This window comes from Rhinolophus sinicus, linkage group LG02 (assembly GCF_036562045.2).
Source record: "Rhinolophus sinicus isolate RSC01 linkage group LG02, ASM3656204v1, whole genome shotgun sequence".
NCBI lineage: Eukaryota > Metazoa > Chordata > Mammalia > Chiroptera > Rhinolophidae > Rhinolophus > Rhinolophus sinicus.
In genome coordinates, this window is record NC_133752.1 from 166,736,004 (window position 1) to 166,763,946 (window position 27,943).

General features: G+C 37.5%; 1 protein-coding gene across 1 annotated transcript; it reads right to left on the reverse strand.

Annotated features, from left to right (window-relative positions):
• Nucleotides 1–9,171: 9,171 nt before the first annotated feature.
• CMAS (cytidine monophosphate N-acetylneuraminic acid synthetase) lies at nt 9,172–27,681 on the reverse strand. Its single transcript, XM_019738040.2, has 8 exons — nt 27,309–27,681; nt 18,647–18,789; nt 18,341–18,496; nt 15,686–15,819; nt 13,846–13,940; nt 13,294–13,465; nt 12,350–12,503; nt 9,172–9,791 (listed from the first exon to the last, which is right to left on the reverse strand). The coding sequence occupies exons 1-8, from the start codon at nt 27,566–27,568 to the stop codon at nt 9,601–9,603; spliced, it is 1,305 nt and encodes a 434-aa protein (XP_019593599.1). The 5' UTR covers nt 27,569–27,681; the 3' UTR covers nt 9,172–9,600.
• Between the last annotated feature and the right edge of the window lie 262 nt (nt 27,682–27,943).

The following is a 27,943-nucleotide window of genomic DNA, read 5'->3' on the forward strand; positions in this document are numbered from 1 at the left end:
AGGTCTGTAGTTGTAAGGCTTTGGATCAGCTGGACTTCAGGTAATTCTCAATAATGGTTGTTCTGTAGTTTAGTTGTAACTGATGTCGTCCTGAGAGGAGGTGAGCACAGCATTTACCTACTCTGTCATCTTGACTGGAAATCCTTACATTATGCAAGTCTTCCCTTCGCGATTTTATTGTGTACTAACAGAGAACTTGTAGGAAACTTCTTCAATGACTGATGCAGTGTTTTGCCCACAGAAATTGTTCAATGAAGGAGTGTTTAAAGGAAGAATGAATTAGTGAATAATGATTTAAAGAAGGAATGACCACATTCCTGTCTATCTACTAACTCACCTTCCTGTAGGCATGAAGGCTTACTCATATTTAATTCTTTGTTTTTTCTCCACTTTCCAAACCAAACCAGACACAAAATACCATTGATTCAATATCTCTTCATCCATTCTGTGTGTAATGAAAAATCTTATCAATCTTCCTTTAGACATAAAGGTAAGCAAAGGTCAATTATAAGTGATAAGAATTCCTTAGCTACCACCTGTAGGGTATATAAATCTGGTGGAGAAGTATTTGAGTGTTCACACAATGTGTATGGGCTTTTAACCTTTCCTCATTTATTTTTTGTTTGTAATTTCTCCTTGTAATGTGTAAAATTATAAATAGAAATACTTTTTATCTTTAACCAGCACATTCACATTTATAAAATATTAATTCAAATCAGGTTACTGAAAATCAGTGTCAAAGAGGAATAATGTAGCATTTAAATAATGTTTACATTGGTTTTATTTACTTTTACATTCATTAGTTTAATGAAAGAATTATTAATAATCTTTCTAAGTGCGCAGGTACAGACCTAGATGGAATTTTCTAAGGAGTTAGCAGACGAGGAAGTAGGAAACACCCTTATGGCTACTTTGTATAGAAAGTTAGAGGAAGAAAGTTAGAGGAAACAAAGTAAATGAGTCATCAGTCTACCTCCGCCCCCTGCAAATTAGGAAACTGGTTATAAGGAAAGACTGTGTGCCCCATTTAGTCAGTTTTGTTACTGGACTCAGGTCCAACACTGTTTGTCACTTGTGGCCCAAAACCTTGAGTGACAAGGATTGGTGAGGAGAAAAGTGTACTTTATTCTAAATGTTAGCAGCTAGGGAAGATGACAGACTAATGTCCAGAAACACAGACATACACACACCCAAACACCTTCCGTGAACTGAGAATAATCAGGTGGTTTTATAGTCAGGCAGACTAATGTCCAGAAACACACACACCCACACCCAAACACCTTCCCTGAACTGATAATAACCAGGTGGTTTTACAGTTAGGCAGACAGGTCAAGGAAAGAATCAATGAAAGGTAAGAGTTGGTTATGCAAGTTTCAGGGCTGACAGTTGAGAAATTGTCTCCTGGGGTCCAGTCTGAGAAATCACCTCCCATGGCCTGATCTGTCTCATAAGGTTATCTTGAACTCAGCAGCCATGGTCAGAGTGTCAGGCATCATCAGCAAAAGCTACAGGGAAGTTGCAACCATGGATCCCCATGTCTGAGTGCCTAAGAATTGAGAAATTGTTCTTTCCAGACTAATGCTCTGCGGATTAATTAGATCAATAATTATGTATTGTCTAAGAGAGTGAACCAAACGTAGTCATCAAATGAAACAGTGACGGGGAAAAACAAAGAGAAGAGAGCTGAATAGCAAGCTATGAGGTGACTGATATGATCCTAATTAAGTTATTAATTTCTCGAATTTCACACTTACAGTTTGGATTATTACCCTTCTGAAGTGTGAGGAACATGATCTCAAGCTAAAACTCAGCAGATTTGGGCAAATAAATTTTGGCATTTTTTGCTGTTCATTTGCAATATAACTAGTAGTAATTTAAAATCTTTGCAACTACTGGTCTGTAGCTATGAGGGCTACCATTATCCTTGGGATAAAAAGGAAAATTTCAGACTGTAATTAATAATAGGAGTACAAATCTGAGCTAATCTATGTCTATGACATATATGTATATTTCTAAGATATGATTTGTTCAATTCGAATTTTCTATTTCAATGGTTTATATTAATTTATGGTATCAAATTTGCTCCAATAGAGATGAGAAAATATAGGTCTTTTGATGTTCTCAATTGTTTAGATTTCATCCTCATTTTGTGAAAGTTTCATAGTCCACCAGGATCTGTATAAATGACAACTGAAGGGAGATGCAGGTAGGCAGGAAGGGACAAAATATCTTTGTGATAACTAGCTAGGTTTTAGGGAGAGAGGGCATGTTTTTGAGTAATTGGCCCAAAGAGAATTTTAATTAAAATAAATAGTGTGATCAGCCAAATCCTGCTAGGCTGTATACAGTTTAGCTGGAAAATGATCTAGAGAAGTGTATTCACTCCAGACAGAATTATTGAAAAATCATCAGGCAAATATGCAAATTAACAATATTAATAATAATTTTGTTCCAAAAGGCAGTTGTAGCCAATCCAATATATATCTTATTTCATTCTTCTTTTGTTTGCCTAATAAAGGCCAACTAGATCCTATTTTGTGAGAGTTCAGCTTTCAATTTGTAACTGAGGTTATAAGGCTTCTGAAGCCAGTGGAGTGAAATAAAGTTTCTCCCCTGGGATTCATGAAACCTAAGTCTCCAATGCACATATGGTGTCTACTAAAGAGGGTATGGTGTGCTTACTGAACTCAGATTCCAACCCTGCTACATTTTTGGAGGCCCGTTCTCTTTTTTCCCTTCCCAGGGAAGGAAGCTTCCCCAACTTCACTTTTCTAACTAAAGGATTCTCAAAATGTAGTGTGCATAAATGTCACCTGATAGAATTTTACTAAAATGCAGAGTCCCAGACCTTACCCTAGAGTTTCTGATTTAGTGTCTCTGGGATGTGACTAGAATATATACTCATATATTAACAAGTATTTAACAACAATTATATACAATTTTGATGAAGGTTGTTAAGGGACCACCACACTTTGAAAACTCCACCTAAGACTTTGCCAAAGGTATAATCTGCTACCCTTGGGAATGTTCCTTGTTTTGAATTCTGGCTCTGCTACCTCGTGTCTGACCTTGGGTATTTATTAACCTCTTTGTACCTCAATTTCTCCATCTGTAAAATGGAGGGAAAAAGGGACTTACTTACACAGGTTATGAGGATTAACAGAAGTTCAGACAGACAGGTCATTTCTATGGCCTGAGGTAACCTGGTGACAGAGCTGGGTGACTTTGGGAATATAGTTTTCCATTTAGTAGGCTCTGATTCTCCAATAAGGTGGTAGTTCAATTGTTTCCACATCCTCGTTCAGCCTTGCCCTTTCTGCTCCATTTCCCCACTCACACAAGGTCCACCACAATCATGGTAAGAAAAAACTATTTCTATGTGATTTGTTGTGAAGAAAGAGTAAAACGTGCGGAAATTGTACTTCACACAGAATTTCCTCTAGTGGATATTCATCCAGTATATAAAGGTTGAACAATGAAAATAGGTTATAAAATTTTATTACTTTATTAGTTATTTCCAATCAGTGGGCTAAAAGTCCTTCTTTTTAAAAGCTACATGCGTGTGACACCCAGTGGTCAAAATGTTAACCACTGAGATTTTTAAAATATTTATTTTCCTCAGCATACAAATACTTGACATTACATATACTTTGTCTTTACAATTTCAGAGCAATTCACGAACAAATCATGAAATAGTCCAGTATTAGGAATAATGAAATGTGGACACACCAAAATTCTTTCGTATTACTTTTAGTAATACAACTTTCCCAACCAGTTCAGGCAGACAAGAGCACCAGGTCATTAAAGGTGACACATCAAACAAAAAATTTTAGGTTTGGAGAAAGCGATACGTATCAGTATGTAGTAAACAAAAGACCAGGCACACAGAGACTATTAAGATTTCACAATAGTCACACGTGGCCCTTTAATTAGGAAATCACTAACGATTTCAGGTAACGGTAATTACTTTACCTAGTTCCCATCCCAAACTGGTATAGGACCTATTCTTCTGTGTATTCATTCACTTACTCACGAAGTACTTCCTGGTGTCTCAAATTGAGAAGTAGACTCTGAGAGGAAGATTAGTATACAGGGGGTTTATGAGGTGGTGCTCTTGGTATCACACCTGAAGAAGAAAAAAGAAGGAAGGGGGATGGGCAGAGGGAGGGCATGGGCTGCTATGCACTCTCAACAAGGGCTTCAGCCGACCCCACAGGGAGCTCTGAAACTAGCATGCCCCCTCTGTGTTGTCTCTTACTGGGGCAAGGGAATAGGCCTTTTATCCTTTACGCCCATCTCATCGTTGTATGTGGTCTACTCCAGGAAGGGGGTGACCTTGGGTGAAACAACAATCTTTTAGCTGAAGCAGTGATGAAAAAGCCTGACAGCTGAGGCTTGCCCATTGATAAACCTCCCAGCAACTGGGAGTCCTCCAGTCTTAACACGTTGCGTACGGCGGGGTTTAAATCCCTCATACCCCTCTGTTCCGGCAGGTTTTTAAAAGAAACTACTTTAAAATGCACTCTTCTCTTTAAAGCGTAAATGCTTCTATGTCATTTATTATTTTTCTATGGAATTTTTTAGTATTTACTCACCTATGATGTTAGTAATCCCTCCTGGTGTGATACTACAGAAAGCAGCTTCCTTTGTGCAGTGGGACATGACAAAATTTGCGTATGTACCGAGTTTCACTTCTCACTTTTTTTGATGCGCACACTTTACACACCCGTGTGTGATATTTTTTCTTTCCTCTTCCCACTATGGGCTCCAGATGATGCGTGGCCAAATCTCCCGAGAGCCTGGCCGGATTGTCTTCCTTGGGGGCCCGCTGCGTAGGCACTTTCACAGCTGGTTCCCTGTCGCCACTCGTCTCACCTCCCTGTCTTGGCCTCTCACTGCTCTCTGCCCAATCTTTTGAAATTCTCGTTATCCATCCTTAACGCATGGCTCAGAAAAAAAGAAGATTCTCGTGATCCGTACGCAACGTGTGAAGGGTACTCTGTACGGCCATCAAACATCCATCACTGAAGTCAGACGATGCCAACAAAACAGATAGGCTTTCTGACCTTTTGGAACTTAAAGATACACACTAAAGAAATGGACACCCAGGTAAATACTCAGGGCTGTGAAGGAAGAGTGGGCTTTAAGAGAATAACAGGCAAGAAATGGGGTAAGGAAACGAAGGCTAATGCTTAGGTCTCTGTCATGCGGGAGACCCTGCTCGCTGCACCATTTGTCGTGCAGGGAGGCCTGCGGGGTCTCTGCTCCCACTCCCCACACAAGAACGCAGGATATGGTGAGGCCAAAAAGGAACACCCACGGAGCCATAGGTAGGGGAGTCATACCACTATATTCTCTCTGGCGGCACTATAGTCTCACTGGAGGCTGGATCCACACTGTCCGCAAACTGCCATCCACGCTTGCCAGCCCAGCCACCATCTTCTTGCTAGCCCCCATTCTTCCTCTCCTAGCGTAGCCACAGCAGTTATATTAGTGGCCAATGGCTCACTGGTTACAGCTGACGGCCAACTAGCCACAGCTGATGGCCATCCAATCACAGTTGATGGCCATTTACTACCTGAGCCAGCACCTGTCTATGTGAGGCCGAGAGCCTGGAAACTACTTTCTGGGGCTCTGTCCCCACAGTCTCTCTGGTTTCTTCATGAGAGTAGGGAAGGGAAGATACAAAGGAGAACTAACACTTGGACTGGGAAGTGTTTACCTTATTCTATGGGCAGTTTGGAGTCACTATAAGGTGTTACAAGGGAAACAACAAACAAAATAGACAATTAAGCTGGTAATAGAATAGATTGGTTTGGGAGGACATAGGAATCAAGCATTTTCCTTTAAAGGTCACCACCTATTTGGCCCTACATTTCTGGTCTATGTCTCACCATTTCCTTCTAGATCCTGTGGATCCTATATACACAATGTGTGGGGACAGAGCCCCAGAAAGTAGTTTTACAGGCTCTCGGCCTCACGTGGAAAGGTGCTGGCTCGGGTGATGGATGGCCGTCGGCTGTGGCTGATTGGCCGTCGGCTGTGGCCGGTTAGCCGATTGGCCGCTGGTAAAACTGCTGCGGCTACGGAGGAGAGCCGAGGAGCTGAGGAGAGCGGAAGAGAGTGGAGGAACAGAGTCGAGGAGAGTGGAGGAGACTCGTCGGTCGGTCGGTTGGCGGAAAGGCGGACGGCAGGTCGTGCGTCCAGTGGGCCCAGCCTCCAGTGAGACTATGGTGGTATGACTCTCCTACCTATGGCTCCGTGGGTGTTCCTTTTTGGCCTAGACATATCCTGCATTCTTATGCGGGGAGCGGGACCAGAGACCCCGCAGGCCACCCCACACGACAAATGGCGGAGTGAGCAGGGTTTCCCACACGACAGCCAGAAGTATAGGAGTTGCTTAGCCAGTTTCTGGATTTCTCTCACAGGGAATTGCTTCATTTGTATAATCAAGTGTGTCCATGGGAGGAGGGGATTTCAGGAGCCTCCTGTGTTGCCATCTTGGTCTATCCCATATATCTGTGCTCCACTTAATAAATGTTAATTTGACAAATTCATAACACATGGAAACAACCTAAGTGTCCTTCAGTGGATAAAGAAAATGTGATGCTCTCTCACATTCTCTCTCTCTCTCTGTCTGAAATATTATTCAGCCATAAAAAGGACTGGATTAATAAACACAGACAGCATATTAGTGGTAGCCAGGGGCTAGAAGGTAGGGGAAATAGGTTGTGGTGTTCAGTGGGTCCAAATTTTCAGTTATGAGTAAGTTACTGAGACCAAATGTACAGCACGGTGACTATAGTTAACAATATAGTATTATATTCTTGAGAATTGCTAAGAGAGTAGATCTTAAATGTTCTCACCACAAAAAGGAAAAAAGGAATTGTTACTATGTTGTGAGGTAATTGATGCGTTGACTAATCTTGTGGTAATTGTTTTGTAATGTATATATTGGGGCTGTATTTCAAATCATTAAATTATACACCTTAAATTTACACAATGTTAGATGTCAAATATATCTCAATAAAGCCCCCAAAAAAGTAATAAAATGTAATATGTAATTCAGATGTTAGATAAAATAAAATTAGCCAATATTTAAGTTTACTCATTCTTTCTTCTACTGATGTACCCATCAAAGGCACTCTTCATTTCTGTTGCAGTGTTTGATTTATAGCATTTTTTTCCTCTTCTTCCTGTTGACGATGGCATTTCCCCCCCTTTAGGTGAAAGGAAGACTGGAGTGGGCTGGAGTGGAGCAGAGTTGCCGTCTGTTGGTTGGGGTAAGTTTTCAGTATTGCCCTTTGGGGAGATGTCCATCTTACTGACGAGCAGGCCTTTGTTAGGGAGAAAGATCAGGGAGGTTTCACAATGGCGGCTCTTCTCCTGCCAGGGCCATAGAGGAATTTTTCTCAGATCTTCAGATCCATCCTGTGAGAACCCGTTGGCATTCCTGGAGGGAAAGTGTTCCCCAACCCTACCCCTTGTGACTGCGCTCTCCCGGAGTTTCTCACTTTCACATTAATCCACACTCAACCTCTAGCAATTCACTAAAATTACTAGTTAAGTGTTCTTATTAGCTTATGGTACCCAGCAGCTTTTGCTCCAGATAAACAAATGTCAGGTGCTGTATCTCTCTGGATGTGCCTGTGTCTTCAGATTTTGGAGTGGTTGTTTGCTCTTCCACCTCAGTTCTCTGTCTTATAGGTCCAAGAAAAGTCATTGAGTTTCAGTTTTTCTGGTTGCAGGGAAGGGGTTGGCAACTTCTCAGTTCTTTATATATAAGATCTGAACATATATTATTTTACTAAGATTCACTAATATTGGAAACATAAGAAATAGCAGTCCCAGTGGGGATATAACTGTCGTCTCTTTATACTTGGCTTTGGGTCACTGAAATGAAACAAAGACTCTAGTATAATTTATACTCACACACAGTATTTACTTTGGTAGGTATTTTGGCAGGAAGTTTTTGAGGAGTGAATGATTCATGTGGTGGCTAAAGGCAGGACTTGAGAAGAATAGGCTACTGGAGGCATTGCTGGAGAATTACACAAAATGGCCTGATTGGGATCGAGGGACTCCCAAGAATCAGTAGGAACTGAGTCTGGACATACTATATTGTGTCCCCAGTACATTTGGACTGGGAATGTTTTATCACATTCTGTGGTCAGCATGGAGTCACTAAAAGATTTTGTAAAGGATAACAGCAAACATGTGAACAATTAATCTAGCAATAATATTGGATAAACTGAAAGGACACCTGGTAGTATCAAGCTTAAGATTTGGTGTCTAACTAGAGATGAAAAGGAGAAATTAAGACTGTGATGTCTCAATGATAAAATCAGAGATTTGAGAAGTGAAGTCCAGGAGCCTAGCTTATAACGTGAAGAGTTTGAGATGCAACCAGAACTCACAGCAGAGATTAGATTTCAGTCACTAGATTTTGGAGTCATCTGCATGGAGGCTATAGCTAAAACTTTGAACAGAGATGTTGTCTTTGGGAAGAACAGAACTGGGGTTAGAACCTTTGAGAATGTGTAAATTTAAGGGGATAGGAGAAAATAAAGTCAGCAGTGGAAAAGCCAGAAAGATGGGAGTAAAACCAGGATAAGATGTTAAGGAAATTAAAATAGAAGATGATCCTTTTTTTCTTTCAACTTTTATCTGGCCTCTAGGAGCAGACTCTGAACTGTACAAATCCACCCAGTCCTAACAAAGGAAAATAGCTTCCTGTACAGCCGCCTAAGTCGTTTCTTGCCAGTTTTACATGAATTGTTTTTATAGTGGCAGTAGGAAATGGTTAGTGTTTATTAGGTAAGTGTCCACATTTATGAGATAATGCGCCATTCTTGGAATCTTACCAGGTAGGAGAGTAATTTGTGGTGGCTGTAAAACTGTGATGAGACCAAATTTAGTACAGAAATTACCATGACCTCAGAGGTAACTGCAAACAATTTACTCCAAATTAGTATACAACCCTCACAATATTTCTTCGGATATCTGTAGTGTGTGTATGTGCTATACGTACACATATATAAAGTAGTCAAGATAATTTACATCTGGTATTTAGTGGTTTGTTTCTTACACTGATTGCATGGTCAGTGCTTAAAGGAAATCACGGCATGTTTGATAAAGGTGTTCTATAGCAACAAAGCAGTTTTCATCAAGTCTGTGAAATGTAATTTTATTAATTAATAGAAGGGCATGTCTTACCAGATACACAGTCCCCAAATAAATAAAAGATCAGCATTATTAAAAGCATACAAACACACAGTTTTACAGGGTACAATACAAAGTCAATTTTGATGATGTTCTTACTTGCATTTACTAAAAATCTGAGAAAGACTATGATCAATCTCTAATTATCTTGCATAAAGAGAAAAGTACAGCACAATTATTTCATAGAAGATTTTGGATTGACAACTTGACAACACTCTGCTTTAAAAGATATGGAGATATATCACAAATCAAACCCCACTCTCTGTTAACATTGGAACATGGAATTATACTTATTGGAACATGGAATTATACTTAATCAAAAAAAGTAAAGTGGCTGACGAAGGCTGTATACTTTCTTTCCCAACATTGTACTCATTTCTATTTTTGGCAGGAATTAATAACCTTTTCCATTAGTAGGAAAATGTGTTCTGCAAACTCTCGGAGGGCACCACGGCCACCATTACATTTGCAAATATATCCAACAGCCTTCTGGGCCGTGGAACAGGCATCAGCAGGAACACCACTTAGGCCTACTTTCTTCAAACACTCCTCATCAGACACTTCATTTCCTGTCAAGTAAAAGAAATGGTGGTTGAACGGTTAAAGACACAAAGAATATTCTTTAAAATAATGCAAAACGCAACCAATAGGTAATTCTGGTAACTTTAGTAAGACCTAAAGCACTGCATATAAGAATACTACAGATTAGATAGAATGAAAATATGTTCAACTATTTAAAATTGTAACTGAAGTCTAGGGTTTTTCCTACGTAATTCAAAATAAACTCCTCAGTTAAAGAAGAATGGAGTATACTTTCTGCTTACCACATTACAACTACAATGACAGGAAATTGTAATATTATTACATTTGTAATACATTTATAATTTGTAATAATATTACAATTACTGGAAATTCTACAAATTATGAATTATTTAAACTTTTTATTAAGAAAAATTTCAAACACATGCAAAAACCCCAAGTTCAATGTTTTGGATCATTTATCAATGTTTTCTTCCTAGTCCCTGTTCCCTAGTTTTTTGGAGGAGAGGGAAAGAAATTCCCAACCATCATATTTTACCCCAAAACTCTTCAGCATCTATCTCTGATATATGCATTTTTAAAAAAGTGACATACTATCATCAAATTAACAAAATCAACAATTCCTTAATATCATTTAATAACCTAGTATGTATTCAAATATCCCCAGCTATCTCAAAATTGTCTTTTTGTAGTTGACTTATTTGAATCAGAAACATAACAAAGTCCACATATTGCATTTTGTTGACATTTATCGTACGTCTCTTTTAATTTGTAATAGTTCTGATTTGTATACCACTTATTTATTTAAAAAATTACCATCGCATTGATATAACTACATCCCTTCTCTCCCTGCCTTGCTTCTTCTCAATCCCCACCCTACCACTGCCCCCTTTATTTTTGCTAGGATGAATTTCAGAAGCTCCCAGTACCTTAGATTCATCATTCTGAGTTTAACTATTACTTTATTATAGAGCAAATACTAATAATAAAACCCTGGTTGAAAGAGTTTGTTTTACATTTTTTCTATATTTATCTACTGAAATTTTTTCTTATTAAATGTACTGAAATTTAAATTGTTTTCACTGAAAGATGATGAAAATTAAGGTATTTCTTTGCACTATCCATCCCTTAAACTAAGTTGTAATTACCAAATTTTACTTATAAAAGTGTCTATCCTTTTTAAGGAACATATTGTTATATACTTATGTGGCCCATACAAAACACTGCTGTGATTTTTAAAATAAAAACGTGGAGACTATTCTCCATTTTCCTGATTTTCTAACTTCTACTTTTTATAGTTTTTTTTTCTTATGTTATATAAGTAATGCATATCTTGGTGGGAACATTTTTTTAAATACAAGCAAAAATAATCAAAATCCTAATTATCACTATTTATAGATAGTAACTACATTTTAGCATATATAATTCTACAGCTTTACTTCTATAAATGATACACTTATTATTACTATATGGAGGCATTATGTTAAGCATTTTTCATTATCACTGACTTTCTTTCCAATGGCCTTATAAACTTTGATTAATGTTTATATTATAAATAGGAAAACTAGGCTTAGAGAACCTTGCTTAAGGTTGCATAGATAAAAAGTATAGCTGAGATTTGTTATATATTCCATTAAAACTGTTTTTTTCTTACAAAAACTAGATCATTTTTCTATCAAAGCTTCTATAGTATTGTTCTCCATTGAATCTTCATATTGTAGTTTAAAGGCTACCCCTGAAGTCCCCACGTCACATGCTTCCAAAGCTTCTTGTGCTTCTTTTGAGGCCCATTATTACCCTTGCAAATATTTATATAGATGGGTTGAAATAGGCATACCCATATTTCATACATGGTTTATAGTTATGTATTTTAATAACCTGTCATTAGTGATATTTAAAATATTGACATCATTAGACTATATGCTCTGTAAGCAGTAAGTCCCAGGAAATAGTTCAAAGCCTGTATATAGTAGACACCTGATATATATATTTGTTTGATTATTAAAGTGAAAAACTTGTGACATCTGAACATGTCAATGAATATAGATTATTTTTAATGGTTGCATAGTATTCGATTCTGGGATATGCTATTTTTGTAGTTTTTTTCTTCCATTATTGGCACATTTGTCTAATTTCTTTCCCAGAATTAGAATTTGGGGTCAAAACTATGTACATTTAATGACAGTTAAAAATAGTCAGAGTGTACATCCTATGTATTAGGAATCTGATAAATGCTTTACCAAAATTATATCATTAATCCCTATAACAGACCTATGAGTAATAGGTACTTTTAAGTTCTAGTTTACAGATAACAAAACCAAGGTTTACCTTACCAAGACTGGTGAGTCAGTCGTGTGGTCTGACTCCACAGCACGAGTCGGTAATCATTCTACTAGGCTACACTTGGATACACGTTATCAAAGTAACCTGCAGAAAGGCCCTCCCAATTTAACACTTTTGTCAGTAGTGTAAGAGAGTTCCTGTTTCTTTACAATCATGCCAATCTTGGGAACTTTCTTTCTTATTTCTCTGCCTCTTAGAACAAATCCTGGTTCATTTTATTATGGCTGAATAAAAAGATACAAACCAAGATATGCCACTTCTTTCCAGCACAGGCCCATTTCTTTTCTCCATTCGTCTACAACTGCTAGCTTGTCTGGTACATTGACTTCCATTTTGCAATCCAGTTTTAAGGAAGAGATTGTCTGCTTTGAACAGACCCTGTCCGAGATTAACCTCACCTAAAAAAAAGGTGGGGGGGGGGGAGCAAAATGAGAAAATAAAGGAAACACAAATCTTTCAGAATAAGATAACACCTTGTAAATAATACAAGTCACAAATGAGTAACCCTTTGACCTGAAGGACAAATTAAGTAAAATAAACTGTTATTTTAAAATAATAAAGTTTTAAAACATTTTATTTCTAGTGGTCCAGTAAAGGTGAAAGACCCTGTTTTCTACAGTGGAAAGTATCCTATCTACAGTTAAAAAAATACAACATACTCTGTCTGATACTAATCTAAGATTCTCCTATAATTCAATTTATCCAAAGGAAAAGTCTGTAACTCATCTCTTGTGCTGCTTAGGAACGCATATGTAAGATTTCTAGTGAATTATAGGAGATCATCTTAGCCTTCATTTATATATAGACACTTAAATATTAAGCTATTTTGAATTAAAAGTTTTAATCATAACAAAAAGCTACAATTTAAAGTCCATAAGATATTTGCTTTTTTCTAAACACTAACACCTGTTTTTTATGAAATCTTTCTTGTTGCAAGATCCTATGGTAACTAGGTAGAACCTATTTAAAAATAATATATTCATTCTTATTAAATATACAATAAATATTAGTTGATTGATATTTTACTCATCTAACAATAAACAGTATGGTAATTTTCCAGTCATGTGAAGGCTAAATTTCAGATATTTTAATAGATAATACTAAAAACATATTATTTTATTTCCCTCACATATCCCTTGACCCTGAATCGTAATCTTAAAAAACATTGCTATATGCAGTGGCACATACCTCAATACCACTTTTCTTTAATAAACTTATGCCAATAGCATCTTTTACATCATAAGATATTATTTCTTTTTGGTCTCCTGATACATAAATGTGGCCATTGGTGAGACATCCATCAATACTGCAAACCAAAAGTTTTATCTCCTTAAACTTCTCTTTGCCAAAATAGCCATACCTAAAAGAAACCAAAATAGACCTTTGACTACAAGTGCAATACTACTCACTTCCTCTCATCTGGCTAACATCAGTAAACTTAATAACCCATTCCCATTCAATTATTCAAACCTTACCCTTCAAATTTCCTTCACATATACACTTCAGCTTGCAATGCAAGACTTTAAGTTGTGTGGTCTAACTGGACTGTGTGTTTCTCAAGTTACTGACTAAGGCATCTAAAGGCATATTTTATGTATATGCCTTCGTCACATGAGCAAACTAATTACACAGATCCTAAGATGGCTGGAGTATCACAGATCAGTGTCTATAATGTCAATTAAATATATCTACTGAAAACAGTGTCAGGGTCTCGTGCAAAGGCTGTGTAAGTCTTGTTACCGTAACACTCTTTGTTCTGCAATAGGCCAATCAATATCCACATCTATGTCCACACTGTGCTCGGCTCGCATTTCGTAGTATGCCATTTTCCCACCCTAGAGATAGTAACAATGCTATGAGTACTGTTTTTAATAGGCATTCACATATATCAAAAAGTTTATTAAAGTACATAACAATGAATTCATTTCTACAGTATCAAGAAAAATGAATAACCCAGTAATATTTGTGATATACAACAAATCTTTTTTCTTTTTTTTTTGTGGAGGGGAAAGCTTATCTTTTTGTTTCCCATATATTCAAACCACATAAATAAATGTAACATTTTTCAACTTCTATTTACACAGTGTAAATTCTCATTTTTCTTTTGAGTATATTTCTATTGTAAGATAGGGAAAAGCAGAAATAATACCCATTCTCCAGCTTTCTGACCACAAGGAATTTTCTGGAACTCCCCTAATTGTATCCCTTTTGTTCTGGCAGTCTCACTTATCATCATTCAAAAGCAGCATAAATGTTTTTGGAATTTGTTTCTATTTGCAACTAAGGAGCAAGACAGGGACGGAAAAAAATAAGTGTAGTGTCTGTTGTATAGAATTATCTTAGATCCCTGAGCTACAGATGGGAGTGGACAATGTTGTCTGGGTCACATGTGGGCAAAGGTAGGGACAGTCTCCTGATCCTGGGGTATGAGGGGAAAGAGGGGAGGTCTTTCCTAGGATTATATTCATTTCAATGTCAAGATCAATTAGTGGAAAATTTCATTTTCCAGAATTGCTAGTCTCTTCACAAATCTAGTTATGATGAGAAAATTCATTTTTTTCCACATGGTAGGAAAGGATCAAACCACAGTTCCCCTTAGCAAAGAGCTACCTGTCAAATCTAATTTTCCTTAATACTCAAACTTAATTAAACAGCCAGCCTACAGTTTGCCTGTGCACTGACCAAAAGATAGGAAAAAATACTTTTCTCTCAGAACATAGTCACGTAGAATTTTACTACAGAGTGGAGCTTTTTGGTTTTTTTTTTAATGCTATTTTTTGAGTAACATAAGGATCTGAATCTAAATACTGACAATACCATTCACTACTTATTTTTGCCTTGAGCTAATTACTTAATTTTCAGAGCTACCATTTCTTCCTCTGTGAAACTGGGCTAGGAATGTCCACTTTATTCTGTTGCAAATGCCGATTATATGAGATATCCTATGCAGTGTTTCATATAGACCTTGGTGCATAGTAAGTGTTAAGCAAATATTAGCTATAACTAAAATGAACAAATAGTATATGATGTAACCATGTAGGCTCTGAAGATGAGAGAGACATCCAAACTCCGTATTTTAAAATGAGAGCAAGGAGACTCAGAACAGATAAAACAATATACTATTCAAGTTTACATAGGGATAGAGATAAAACTATAATTTATTTTTCTGATGCCCAGGGTGATGCTCTTTCACCTCTATGATACTGTTTTTTTGGTCTCTTTTTAAAGTAATTGAAGTTATTCAACTGTATAACCACAACCTGACAGTGACACAATTATGAATTAAACAGAGTTTTGAACAGAATAATATGAAAACCAGGACATGTGTAGAACATTCAATACTTGATTGATTTCTTATTGTTACAGTTGTAGCAGAATTGCTTGCATATTTACTGAACAGATTCCAAAGATCGGTTTGTGGTCAGCCTGCAGGATAAATGCCTCAGATAATAAATCTTGTCAGTTATTGCCTTTCCTCTAGGGGTTGATATTTCCCATTAGGAACTGTGCCATACTTCTTCCCTGAAACTCTATACAGACAAAAGCGTTTAGAAAGTTTTTGCAAAGTGAGAGCACAAACCTGTAAGTAACCCAGCTCTATCAAATGTCTTTTAGCAAAATAAAATGAGCCATTTTCATATAATTCTCCATCCCAATCTTGTCGACGAGGTCGTTTAGCTGGATTCAAATTCAAAGGCTCAGTCACTTCACGAACTAAAAGCAAAAAAGCTATAGTAAGTCCACATTGCTTTGAATACTGAAAGTGTTATTTAGTAATTTTTAAAAAAGCATAAAAATGAACTCAGAATGTAGAATATTTCTGATTCAGGATAAGTAAAAGGATTTTAACCAAATCCCTAATAATTCTGATGATTTAGCAACATCATTTACTATAAGATGATGTAATAAATGAAGCCCTTAGTAGTGGTAGATAGAGATTCCCTTGCCTTTTCACTTAATTTCCCCCAAATTTGTGTTTGTGGATGTGTATGGGTATGTGTGCACTCGTGTTGTGTGTGTATTTAATAGCTGGTCATTCTTCAGACTCTTCCTTCACTTTTCGTCATCACATCTGTGTATAAAGGCTTCTAGGAATAACCTCTACATACTTCCATAACTAAACCATCCTCTCAACTCTACCCCAGTGTTTGATATAATTAGGAAAAACACTCAGCAAACATACATTGAATATATCGTGTAATTTTATAGCACTGAACACACAGCAGTGAACATGACTCTGTTCTCATGGAGTGTGGAAACAGGCAATAAGCAAATAAACTAGAGAATTCAAGTGGTACTTTGAAGAAAAGGAAAGAGAGGGACAAGTCTTTCCTAGGTGAACAAGGAACAGGGGCTGCATTCTCCCTGGGGATATTTGCTGAGTCTGAGAAAGAGGTGAGAACACGATCAAGCTTTGGCATAAGCAGGAGGACTCTGCTGGGATCAGGAGAAACCAGAAGAGTTTTCAGTGGCCCTGTGGACTCAAGTCACAGATTGTCAACAGACACAGAGCTAGTTCTTCCCACCTAATGATGCCCCCTAGGTCTTTGCTGAGTGTGCTCTGGCACAGGAAACTGGGACTCATCTGGAAGGCAGGGAGAGATCATTAGTTTTGTAGTACTTAGATCCCAAAGTCCTGTTAGCAGAGGGTATTAGCAATACATACAGGATATATCTCCTGACAGGACACCTGCAGTAAGAGGTGAACTGAAATTGAAGTTCTAAACCAGCCCAACTCCTGATTAGATCAAAGTGATTAGTCTTTTATCCTATCAGCCTGATGGATGAAAAGGTTTGTCCTCCTTGGAGAAAAGCACTATATACTCCAGTATCTATGTCAGGCATATGATAAAATACAATACATATGAAGAAGCAGAAACACATGACCCATAATCAGAGATAAACAGTCACAGAAACAGAACTATAAATGACCCAGATGTGAGAATTTGCAATCAAGGATTTTCATGTAACTATCATGAACATATTAAAGAAATTAGAAGAAAAAATTTTTAAAAAGGATGAAAAGAGAAGCATTTCAACAGAGAATGGAACCTCTAAAAACCAATTTACAGGTACATTCTAGAATGGAAAAATAGAGTATCTAAAATAATTCACTGGATAGGGTTTACAGTACAGTGGACAAGTCAGAAGAAATGATCAATGAAGTCAAATATAAGTCAATAGAAATTACTCAAAATGAATCATAAAGGGAAAAATAAACAAACAAACAAACAAATAAATAAATAATACAGAACGGACTGTGAGAGACATGTGGACACCATAAAATTGTTTAAAATCCATTTAAATTGGAATACCAGAAAGAAAGGAGAAAATGTGGCAGAATAAATACTTGAAGAGAACTTTTGAAAACTGATCACAGATCGACCTACAGATAGGACAAGTTCAGAGAACTCGAAACAGGATGAACACAAAGAAAATCACAGCAACACAAATCAGAGTCAAACTATGGAAACCAAATATAAAGAGAAAATCATAAAAGCACCCTGAAGAAAATTATATTCAGAGAAACAATGGTCAGAATAACAGCTGATTTCTTATAAGAAACAATAGATGGTAAAATATAATGGAATGACATGTTAAAGATGTATCTTCAAAAGAATAACATCTTAAGTCACACATATGTTAGAGACAATTAGGCCAGCTTTCCTATATTCAACAAACGTCAGGGCACCAAGCAGAAACCACAATGCCCTTCCTCAAGTATGTTATATTTACCTATCTCTTGGTGATTCTATTGTTTATTACATACTTTGCTAGTTTACCTGGCTAGAAATCAGGCTCCAGCTAAACCCTATGCAACTCTTCTTACATAAGGAGTTATGTATTTTGGGAAGCAATTCCACAATTCATTCTTGAGGCCCTCCAAAACTTTTTGGTGGATGCTTATTATGCCTACAATTCTTTATGACTTATGTGGAGTTTATCAAACATATTTAGAAGAAACATAAAAGTATTTGATCTAGAAAAATAATGTCAGTCTCAAAAGGCAAATAGTATAAAACGTAAAGCAAATAATTAATTTGGGCTCACTGTCTTGTCTCAGTAATCACAAGATTTAGAACTGAATAGAAATCATAACCTACTACAGTCAAGAATCACATATTCCCTTTTACTGCTCCATTTTTACTCTCCTCTCTCCTAAAGAATATTTATATATGGAAAAACTGATTCTCCATAAAAATGAGCTACAAAAAGGATGGATATAACAGATTACCTCCTTTCTGAATTTCACTCCATCGAAACTGATGGCGTCTCACAACAGAGAAAACAGAATCATATCCTTCTTCTCGAATCATTTCTGCAACTTTTTGAAGGTCAGCAGGATGTAAACATGGAGAAGTAGCCTGAATATTTCCTACAATGTCAACCTCTTGACAAAACAAATGAAAAGGACATCAAAATAAAGTTCTTTGCAAGCAAGTAATATTAAGATCTTTAATGTGTTAAAAAAAAGTCTTGTGAAATGAGAAGCGAGTTGGAAATTACAATAAAATTTTGAATAAAACTATTAAACTCATACCATTGTGATAATTAAGAAATTCTACGATGGCATCTAATGAGGTAGAGCTGTCTTTTGAAACTTCAGAACTTCTTCGATGAACTTGTGCACCAAATTGTTTGGCCACATTCTCAATTTCATCATGATCTGTTGAAACCCACACACTGTATAGATATTAAAAATAAATAAAAAAGCCAAATCACTAAAAGAGATCATCAAAGATAAAAAGGAGCTCTGAAACCCAAAAATACAGCTTACATGTTAAAATAGTTTCTGTACCATCAAAATGTCACAGATCTAAAATGCTATAAATTTTTTAAAAATTACAAAGTATTTTGTATATAGACCATATTTTTAACACTTGAATCAAAAATGTCCTAGATGTATTTATATTTATCACATATTTATACTATATATTTTGTTTCTTATATAAATATTATTTATGTAGTTCTAGAGATAGTTTTATAAAATTGGAAAGATACTTGATATTTTTAAGGCTACTGGTATATTAAGCAAAACAGCCTAGAAGTTCAAATTGAAAGGAAATAATGAAGATCCTGCTTCTTATTCCCCACCCAAATCCAAAATATCTTATAGAGTATTTCATTTAATATACTTGCTAAGAAAAACAATGGACTTGTCTTAGCAAACCGTGAAGCTAAAAGAGTTTCAAGCTTAGAAGAGACTAAATGTCCAAGTGTGGGCTCAAAATAACAAATATATTCAACTTTTTTTATATGCCAACTAACAATGGGTATATAAATATCTGAACACAATGGACTGAGTTACAGTCATTGATAACAATTAGAGACATGGAGAATGTGATTTGATTTGCTCAAGAGAGTTTAGCTCAACAGCTCTGTTACCTGCAGCTAACAGAGTTGCCTATTTATACTTTAAATAAACTTAATTACGATTAAAAGTAAAATGCTATTCTGGGAGGTGTACTAGTCTCTATTGAAGTTAAATTTCCTGGACCTTTACAAATTCCTACTGCTAGAAACAGAAGATGTGAATATTACTCTAGCCACAATGTTTTAATAGTGATATTACACAAAGATAATTTAATGACTTACAGTTTTTATCATGTGCAGATATTTTCTTTTACCCCCTTTATTCAAGTAATTTATTTCAATTAGTTTATTAATTTTTAGTAATTATTAGTAATAATTTTTAATAATTATTTTTAGTAATTATTAGTAATTGATTTCCATCTCGTGGGGGAAAGAGGAACTATATGTGTCAAATGTCTACACTCAATAGCCAAGAGTGAAAAGAAAGTAACTGAACAAAATTTTCTGATATCTCTGTATTTCATTAATTAATTTAATTAATTCTCTTTAATACATGCGGGAGGATTTAAATATAGAGGTAAAGTCAATACCCCCACCCCGTACCCCCCAATTTTTTTCTAAGGAATCCTAGTAAATAAGATGAGTCACTGGCTAGGGGTCAAGTGTCTCATATCTACGCATGTCACTCTGTGCAAGGCAGAACATAGGAGCCCCCATCTTCCTCCATCTCGAAATCTGAAATAATTTGGGGATAGGTTTTTCAATGAAGAAATGTCACAGTCAAAGGCATATAACAAAGTAAAGTACCAGTGGAAACCTAGTGAATTTTTAAAATAGAGAAGGTGAAGAGAGAGTGGTTAGATGGTAATATAGTAAAAAAGGAACAGCAGAAGCAAAAAAGATGGGTTTTTGACATTTAATTTACATCACTAATTGAAATAAATTACTGAAGCCATTTATTATTCTGATCTTTACTGTATGAAAACAACATGACAGGATTCAGTGATCTTTTTGAAATGCTTAGAAGATAAATAAAAAATAACAGAGGCTTTAGGAGAGGTTTGTTTGCTTATTTTTTTTCCTTTCCTCCCTTTTGTCATTCATTCATTCTTTCATTCATGAAACATTTATGAGTGCCTATTCTGTTTCAGGCACTAGTCTGGACACCGTTTTCTTGAGAAACTCTCGGCCTATCATAGAGACAGAGGACAGTACTCTAATTCCCTTTAAACCATTATGGAAAGAGAGGTAAGGAAACAATAACTAACCTTTCTCTAATGCTTTATCTTTTACCGTTTATTTGCATAGCACCTGCTGTAAAACAGGTGCTCAATACATATTTGTTGAGTGAAACAGTAAATGGTTAAGAGCATAGGCTCTGAAACAGGGGTTCAGATCCTGGTTCTGCCACATGCTAGCAAGCTATATGATCATATCCAAAATGCATAATTTCCCAAAGCCTCAATTTTCAGTATAATAGAGGTGATAACAGTAATTACCTCATACAGTTGTTATAAGGATTAAATACAAACCACAATACAGAATAAACATTTAACAAATGTTTGCTATTCACAATAATCAAATAGAAACAGTAATAAAGAAAAAACTACATGGTCTCATTTAATCCTCACACTGACTGTTGGGAGGAAAACTTAAACTCTGCTTTCAGACCTTCAAAGGTCCAAATGTCTAATTTGTATGTATTATGTAATGACACTAGGAATACGAAAATAGCATCCCACATGTACACTTAAAATACAATGACTATCATCTATTAAAGGGTCCAAGTAAGTAGATAATTTTCCTTTGGTTTAGAGGAATCAGATGATGGGGGGCAAAAGAGAAGGAATGACTAAGTGAATAAACAGGCCTAGTAAGATTCAAAATCAAATAGAGTAAATGTCAAAGTCTAATCCCAATGGCTTTAGCCTCAATAGAAGTCATACTATATCTAACAGGATAAACAGGAGTATCAACCATGGTGCCTATGAAAGTTATTTCAAATCATAAACTGCCTTCTTAAGGACAATACAGCCTAGGCCTGTCATTAGTCATAAATACACCCTGGAAATGTTTATTTTTCACAAGTATGTTAGACAACATTTAAAAAATCAATTTGTTCTGAGGTTTACTTACATCACATTGAACCACCATGGGAAATCAAGCTCTTACAAACTCAGCTCTAACCATAACTTTTTACTAAATGAAAATAAAATTATGTCAGCAATTTTCTTGACTGCTAACTATCCAAGTTAGTAACCTTTAAAGTATTATTAGCTTTATGGTACTGGCATAAAAATAGACACACAGATCAATGGAACAGAATAGAGAGCCCAGAAATAAATCCATGTCTATATGGTCATTTAATCTACGACAATTGAAGCAAGAATTTACATCGGGGTAAAGACAATCTATTCAATAAATGGTGCTGGGAAACCTGGACAGACACATGCAAAAAAAAATGAAGCTGGACCACCTACCTACACCATATACAGAATAAATTCAAAATGGATTAAAGACTTAAATATAAGATCTGAAATCATAAAACTCCTAGAAGAAAATATAGGAAGAAAGTTTACAGACATTACCCGGAGTAAGATTTTTACTGACATATCCCCTGGGGCAAGAGAAGAGAAAAAATAAACATATGGGACTACATCAAACTAAAAAGTTTTTTTTCACAGCAGAGGAAACCATCAATAAAACAAAAAGGCATCCCACTGAATGGAAAAAGATATTTGTCAGTGATACATCTGATAAGGGTTAATATCCAAAATTTATAAAAAACTCATTCAACTCAACACTTAAAAAAACAAACGATTTAATTAAAAAAATGAGCAGAGGACATGAAGAGACATTTTTCTAAAGAGGACATACAGATGGCAAACAGACATATGAAAAAATGCTCAACTTCATTAATCATTAGAAAAATGCAAATAAGAACCACAATGAAATACTACCTCACCCTGGTCAGAATGGCCATCATCAATAAATCAACAAACAAGTGTTGGCGAGGTTGCGGAGAAAAGGGAACCCTCGTGCACTGTTGGTGGGATTGCAGATTGGTGCAGCCACTATGGAAATCAATATGGAAGTATCTCAAAAAACTGGAAATGGAACTACCTTATGACCCAGCAATTTCACTCTTAGGTATCTACCCAGAGAAATCCAAGACGCTAATTAAAAAAAATATATATATATGCATCCCTATGTTTATTGCAGCGCTATTCACAATAGCCAAGATATGGAAACAATGAAAATGCCCATCGGTAGACAACTGGATTAAGAAATTATGGTACATTTATACAATGGAGTATTATTCGGCTATAAAGAATGAAATCTTACCATTTGCAACAATCTGAGTGGACCTAGAGAACATTATGCTAAGTGAAATACGTCAGACAGAGAAAGACAAATACCATATTGACTTACTTATATGTGGAATCTAAAGAACAGATTAAATGAACAAACTAATCAGAAACAGTCTCAGAGGAAAAATTGAAGGTTGCTAGATGAGAGGTGGGGTGGGGATAAGGGGGAAGGTGAGGGGATTAGAAAGCACAATTGGTAACCACAAGATTGCCATGGCGATTTGAAAGACAGTTTGGGGAATATAATCAATAATGTTGTAAAGATTTTGTAGGGTATCTGATGGACACTTGTCTTATTAGGGAGACCACTTCAGGGATGGTGTAGATGCCTGATCACCACACTGTACACCTGAAGCTGAATAATAATGTCAACTATAATTTCATATATATGTGTGTGTGTGTGTGTGTGTGTGTGTGTGTGTGTGTGTGTATATATATATATATATATGTAGAGAGAGAGAGAGAGAGAGTCACAGGGTGTGGAGTACAGCATAAGGAATAGAGTCAGTGGAACTATAACAGCTATATACGATGTCAGAGGGGTAGGAGATTGGGGGAGGGGGGTTATCACTTTGTGAGGGGTATAAATGTCTAACTATTACATTATTTTGTACACCTGAAACTAATACAAAAAAATGTATACATTAAAAAAAAGCATTGTTAGCTTTGATTTTTAGGAGGCCATAAAAATATGCCTCAATTCAGTCAAATCATGATTTTGAACAAAATCTCCAAGGTATAATCTAACCCTGAATAACACAAATCAGGCAGATTTCCTTAATTTTCTTAATAGGGTAAACATCTGTTGAAGAAAGAAAGTAAGAGTGGGAGAGGCAGGAAAGCTGCCTCAAATTCTGATGGCAACTTCAGAGCAGTCAATTAAATTCAAACCAACATGTTTTAATTGAGGTTCTGATACATAAAGCATACCAAAGTGAGGAAGATAGTACCTGCTCACAAGAAGCTTTTCACCCTAGTAAATCTGCCCCCCCCCCCCCCCCGCCAAATGTTAGCATTAAAAGGGACTTTGAAGATTACAACTTACCCGTTTTACAAGTAAGGAAAAAGGAAATAGTGGCCCATGAAAGATATGAAGATTGTAAAAAACTTCTTCAATGCAAGAGGATAGGCTACACACTATATGCCAGGCACTTAGTAAGGGCTGTATATACATACTTTAACTCACTTAACTCCCTCAGCAGGCCTGAGATAGACACTTAAGTCCATTCTGTAGATGATGAAATTGAGGCACAGACATTGATTTACCCAAAGTTGCACAGTTAATACATCTATATACTTTGACTCCAGGGTCTATGGTCTTGACCTCCCAGCGTTGTGCATGCACTAAACAAAGGTATGAACGACACTGCTATATACGGGAAAACAAAGGTACAATTACTTTCCACTGAATTTTTTGGGATCAGCAAAAAATTCATGGAGGAAGTAGTGCTGGTCCCTTTATTAACTTTTGAGTTAAAGTTTCCAGATCCCTAGAAAGGATGTCAGATAGCAAGCAGCTTATGTGACTTGAACATAGTAAAATCACATTATTAGATAACATAGTAAGTTAGAAAAGGGAGAGTTAGGAAGGTTATGCTTGCTTTGCTAGGGAGGAAAATACTGGTTTTATTTCTCCTAATTCCTATTATTGGCCAGTGACAGATACAACAGGTGGCTCAAAGTCTAAAACATCATCCCTATCATCAAGGAGTTAATACTCTTGTATCAAGCTACAAGACGTATTAAATAAAACTGGCACAGATAAAGTTAATACAGTTCTCAAGTTGTTTATTCTTTCATGGAATTTTAAACAAATGCATTTTAATAAATGGAAACAGGAAAATCATTGTTTAATATATACATTTATTTTCCAATCATTTCACAGCAAAATCCCCAATGTCTGCCGTAATGGCCGTTTATTGGGTTTTGACTTCCAGCATCTAGTCCCCCTTTTGCTAACTGCACTCCCAATTTCCTCTTGATGATCCTCTCTGTCATGGCTTCATTACTGGCTCCAAGGGCTGAGGATGGGGCCACACCGTACCAATACCAGAACTGTGTTCTCCTAGCCAGTGACTGGTGCAAGGATAAGCAGGGGACCAGATAAGACCTAATGAGACTTGTTAAAGCTGCAAAGAGGACAGCTCTTTTTGACTAGACTTCAACCGGCAGGATATAAGGAATACTGTCAAGGATAAAGTCAGACACTAGTTATAGCAGTAAGGACAGGTTTTATTCGTTAACTATTGCAATAGGGAAAAGAATCCAGCATGAACTGAACTCAAATTCTCCAAAACAAGGTGAGACTGTACTAAGGGAAAGGCAGAGGGATGTTAACGGGGGTCAATCTACGTGACTAACCATCTGGGTTTGTTAACTAGTGTTTATCCAGAGGAGAAATAAACTTCTAACAGTAGACAGGAGGCAAGATGCAAGTTGAAGCAAGGTGCCTATACCCCCCCCACACACACCCCCCCCCCCCGACCCCCCCAGGGGCTGGGAAGGAGAGTGAGTTAACTCCCAGAAGGTTTGCATTTCAAAGAGATGGCTCTCAGGTCCTTTAGGAAAGTTTGGGTGGTAACTTTAGGTCTCAAAGGGCAGAGAAGGGATTTATAATTGCGGACTTCCTAAAGTAACTTGTGCCAGACGGCTCAGGGGCTATCTACCAGGACAAATTGAGCTTTCTCAGGCAGGCCTTTTTAAGGGGGGCTGGGATCATCCGAAGAACATGAACTTAAGCTGCTAGAAACCATGCTAGGGTTTGAGTACAAAGGTTTGGACACAGTCAATATGTGTGGAAAGTTCTACAGTTCGCAGCACAACCACCTTGATACCATAAAGGGGGAGTCTACCTAGAAGAACCAAGAAATAGAGGATTCTGGCACCATCACCTTACTTGATTTTTCTTAAAAATATTTATCACTACCTCATAAGTATACATTAATTTGTATATTGTCTGTCTCTTCCTATTATAACGCAAGCTCCGTGAGACTAGGGACTGACCCTATTGCTTACTGCTATAACCTCTGGGTAAGGACATAGAACAGTGCCTGTCACATAGTAGGTAGTCAATAAATATTTGATGAATGAATCATTTTTTGCGCTTGAATTTGATGGTACTTCAAACAAGCCTTATTTATTTGTTAAGCCATTTTGAAAGGGTCTTCCTCATATATTGAACCAATGAGTTGTAAATGAGTTTTGCTCTCATTCTATGATTTTGTTTTGTACTTCATTTCACAAAAATAGGATTTCACCACATCACTGCTGCCTGGATGCACCTTCTCTCAGTCCTTATTTTATACCCTTTGTAAGGAGGTAAAAATCTCCAACAATCTGGGCTTCACAAGGAAAGAACCATGTCACATACATCGTGGTATTCCCTTGGGTGTGTACAGCAGAAATTAAGGCCCAGTAAATGTTTACTGAATTGAACCAAATCCCCAAGTGTTCCCCTATCTTTCCTTTGCACACTTCCTGTTGCATTAGTGTTATCTTCTGGGTGCCAGCTCCTATTTACCTCGCTCTGCCTAGGCTTCTTTTGGATGAAAACATGAAAGAAATTACTAAATTTCTATTTTGGTATCTCCTTTTTAAACAAGATTGGGTAAATGAAAATCAATTACCTGTATAGTAATGTAGGTAATTGGTATGTTTCAAATATAGCCATCTCTTTAAAAACCAAAACCCCAAAATCAAAGGGTTAAAATAATTTACTTCCCACAAAAACAAATTCAAAGATAATTAGGTTGAAGTTATTAAACGTCAAATACAACTCTTGGCACAGAATTCTACCTCCCTTCTTTTATGAATGACATCAGCTTGTAACTCCTAACCATTAAGGCATATGGCAATGTCCCTTTATGATTCACAATTAACACTGTCCTTAGGGCAGCCAAGGCTCCAAAAATATGATAAAAACATTTACAAGCATATAAACAGCCAGCTATACCCTTTCCCACTGTCTCTCTTGTATCAATGTAGGGAGCCCTAGATTGTGCTGACTCACAGGCAGATAGTATTTTTCAAAGGTCAGTAAAAGACCTCCAAGCCGCGCTTGACATTAGAAAGCCTTCACACCCCACTCCATTAATCAACCTGATACCTTTCTAATCGAGCAGCACCAAGTGGTTGTCAGACGCTGATTAACAGTAAAACCCGAATGGCCTCTGTCTAAAAGAGTTCACGTTATTATCGTAGACGTTTCACAGGAGTGGCCTCCTTTGCCCTGTGAAGTCAAGGGCTGCGGAGCCGGTGGAGAAGAGCAAATTCCCCCCTTTACGGATGGCATGCTCAAGGGCGGGGACAGGAACTGTCCCAGGTCATGACTATTAGCAGCTACAGAATAAGGAAGAGGCTGCAGCCCGTCCTCCCCGGGCTCTCAGCTTGGGCCCAGACACCCCGGATCTTGCACACCCCTTGCAGGAGCGATTGCCCCATGAGCCCCAGCTTCTCCCGCAGCCCGGCTCCCACTCCGGACCCCCGCCCAGGCCGCGCTGCCCCCTCGCACATGCGCACCTCTGGAAGACCCCCGAGTCCAGGGCCGCACGCAGGACCCAGCCAATGAGCGGGACCCCCGCCAGGTGCTTAATGTTCTTCAGGGGGATGCCTTTGCTGCCGCCCCGGGCCAGAATTAGGGCCGCCAGGTGCGGGGGCTTCTCCACACCGCGACCCTGGCCACCGCGGGAGTTGCGCTGCAGCTTCGGTGGTCTGCCTCGTGACGGCCGCCCCCGCGGGTTGGAGACGGAGGTGGCGGCCCCCTTCTCCACCGAATCCATCTTCCTCCCACGCCTTCTCCCCAGCTTCTCCACATCCGGGAGCTCCTCTTTCGCCACCTCAGCTCGGCACCGCCGGATCTCCCCGCCTCAACGCTTGCCCGTGTGGCCGTTCCTGGCCCATCCCCTCCCCGTCCCGCCCCCTCGCGGGGCACGCCGGGAATTGTAGTCCGCGGCTGCCTCGCCCGGGTCCTGTAGGCCGAGTAGTCTCTGAAGGAGCACGACCTCAAACCCAAGCCAAGCAGTGCGAGTGCAGAGATGACTGGAAGGAAGTGGACCTTCTGGGGGTGGTTGATATTGTACGGAGATTCTAAAATAGGCAACATAGGTTATTGAAATTTTGCTAAAGAACTTCCACTTAGAAATTACAGTGGGTTT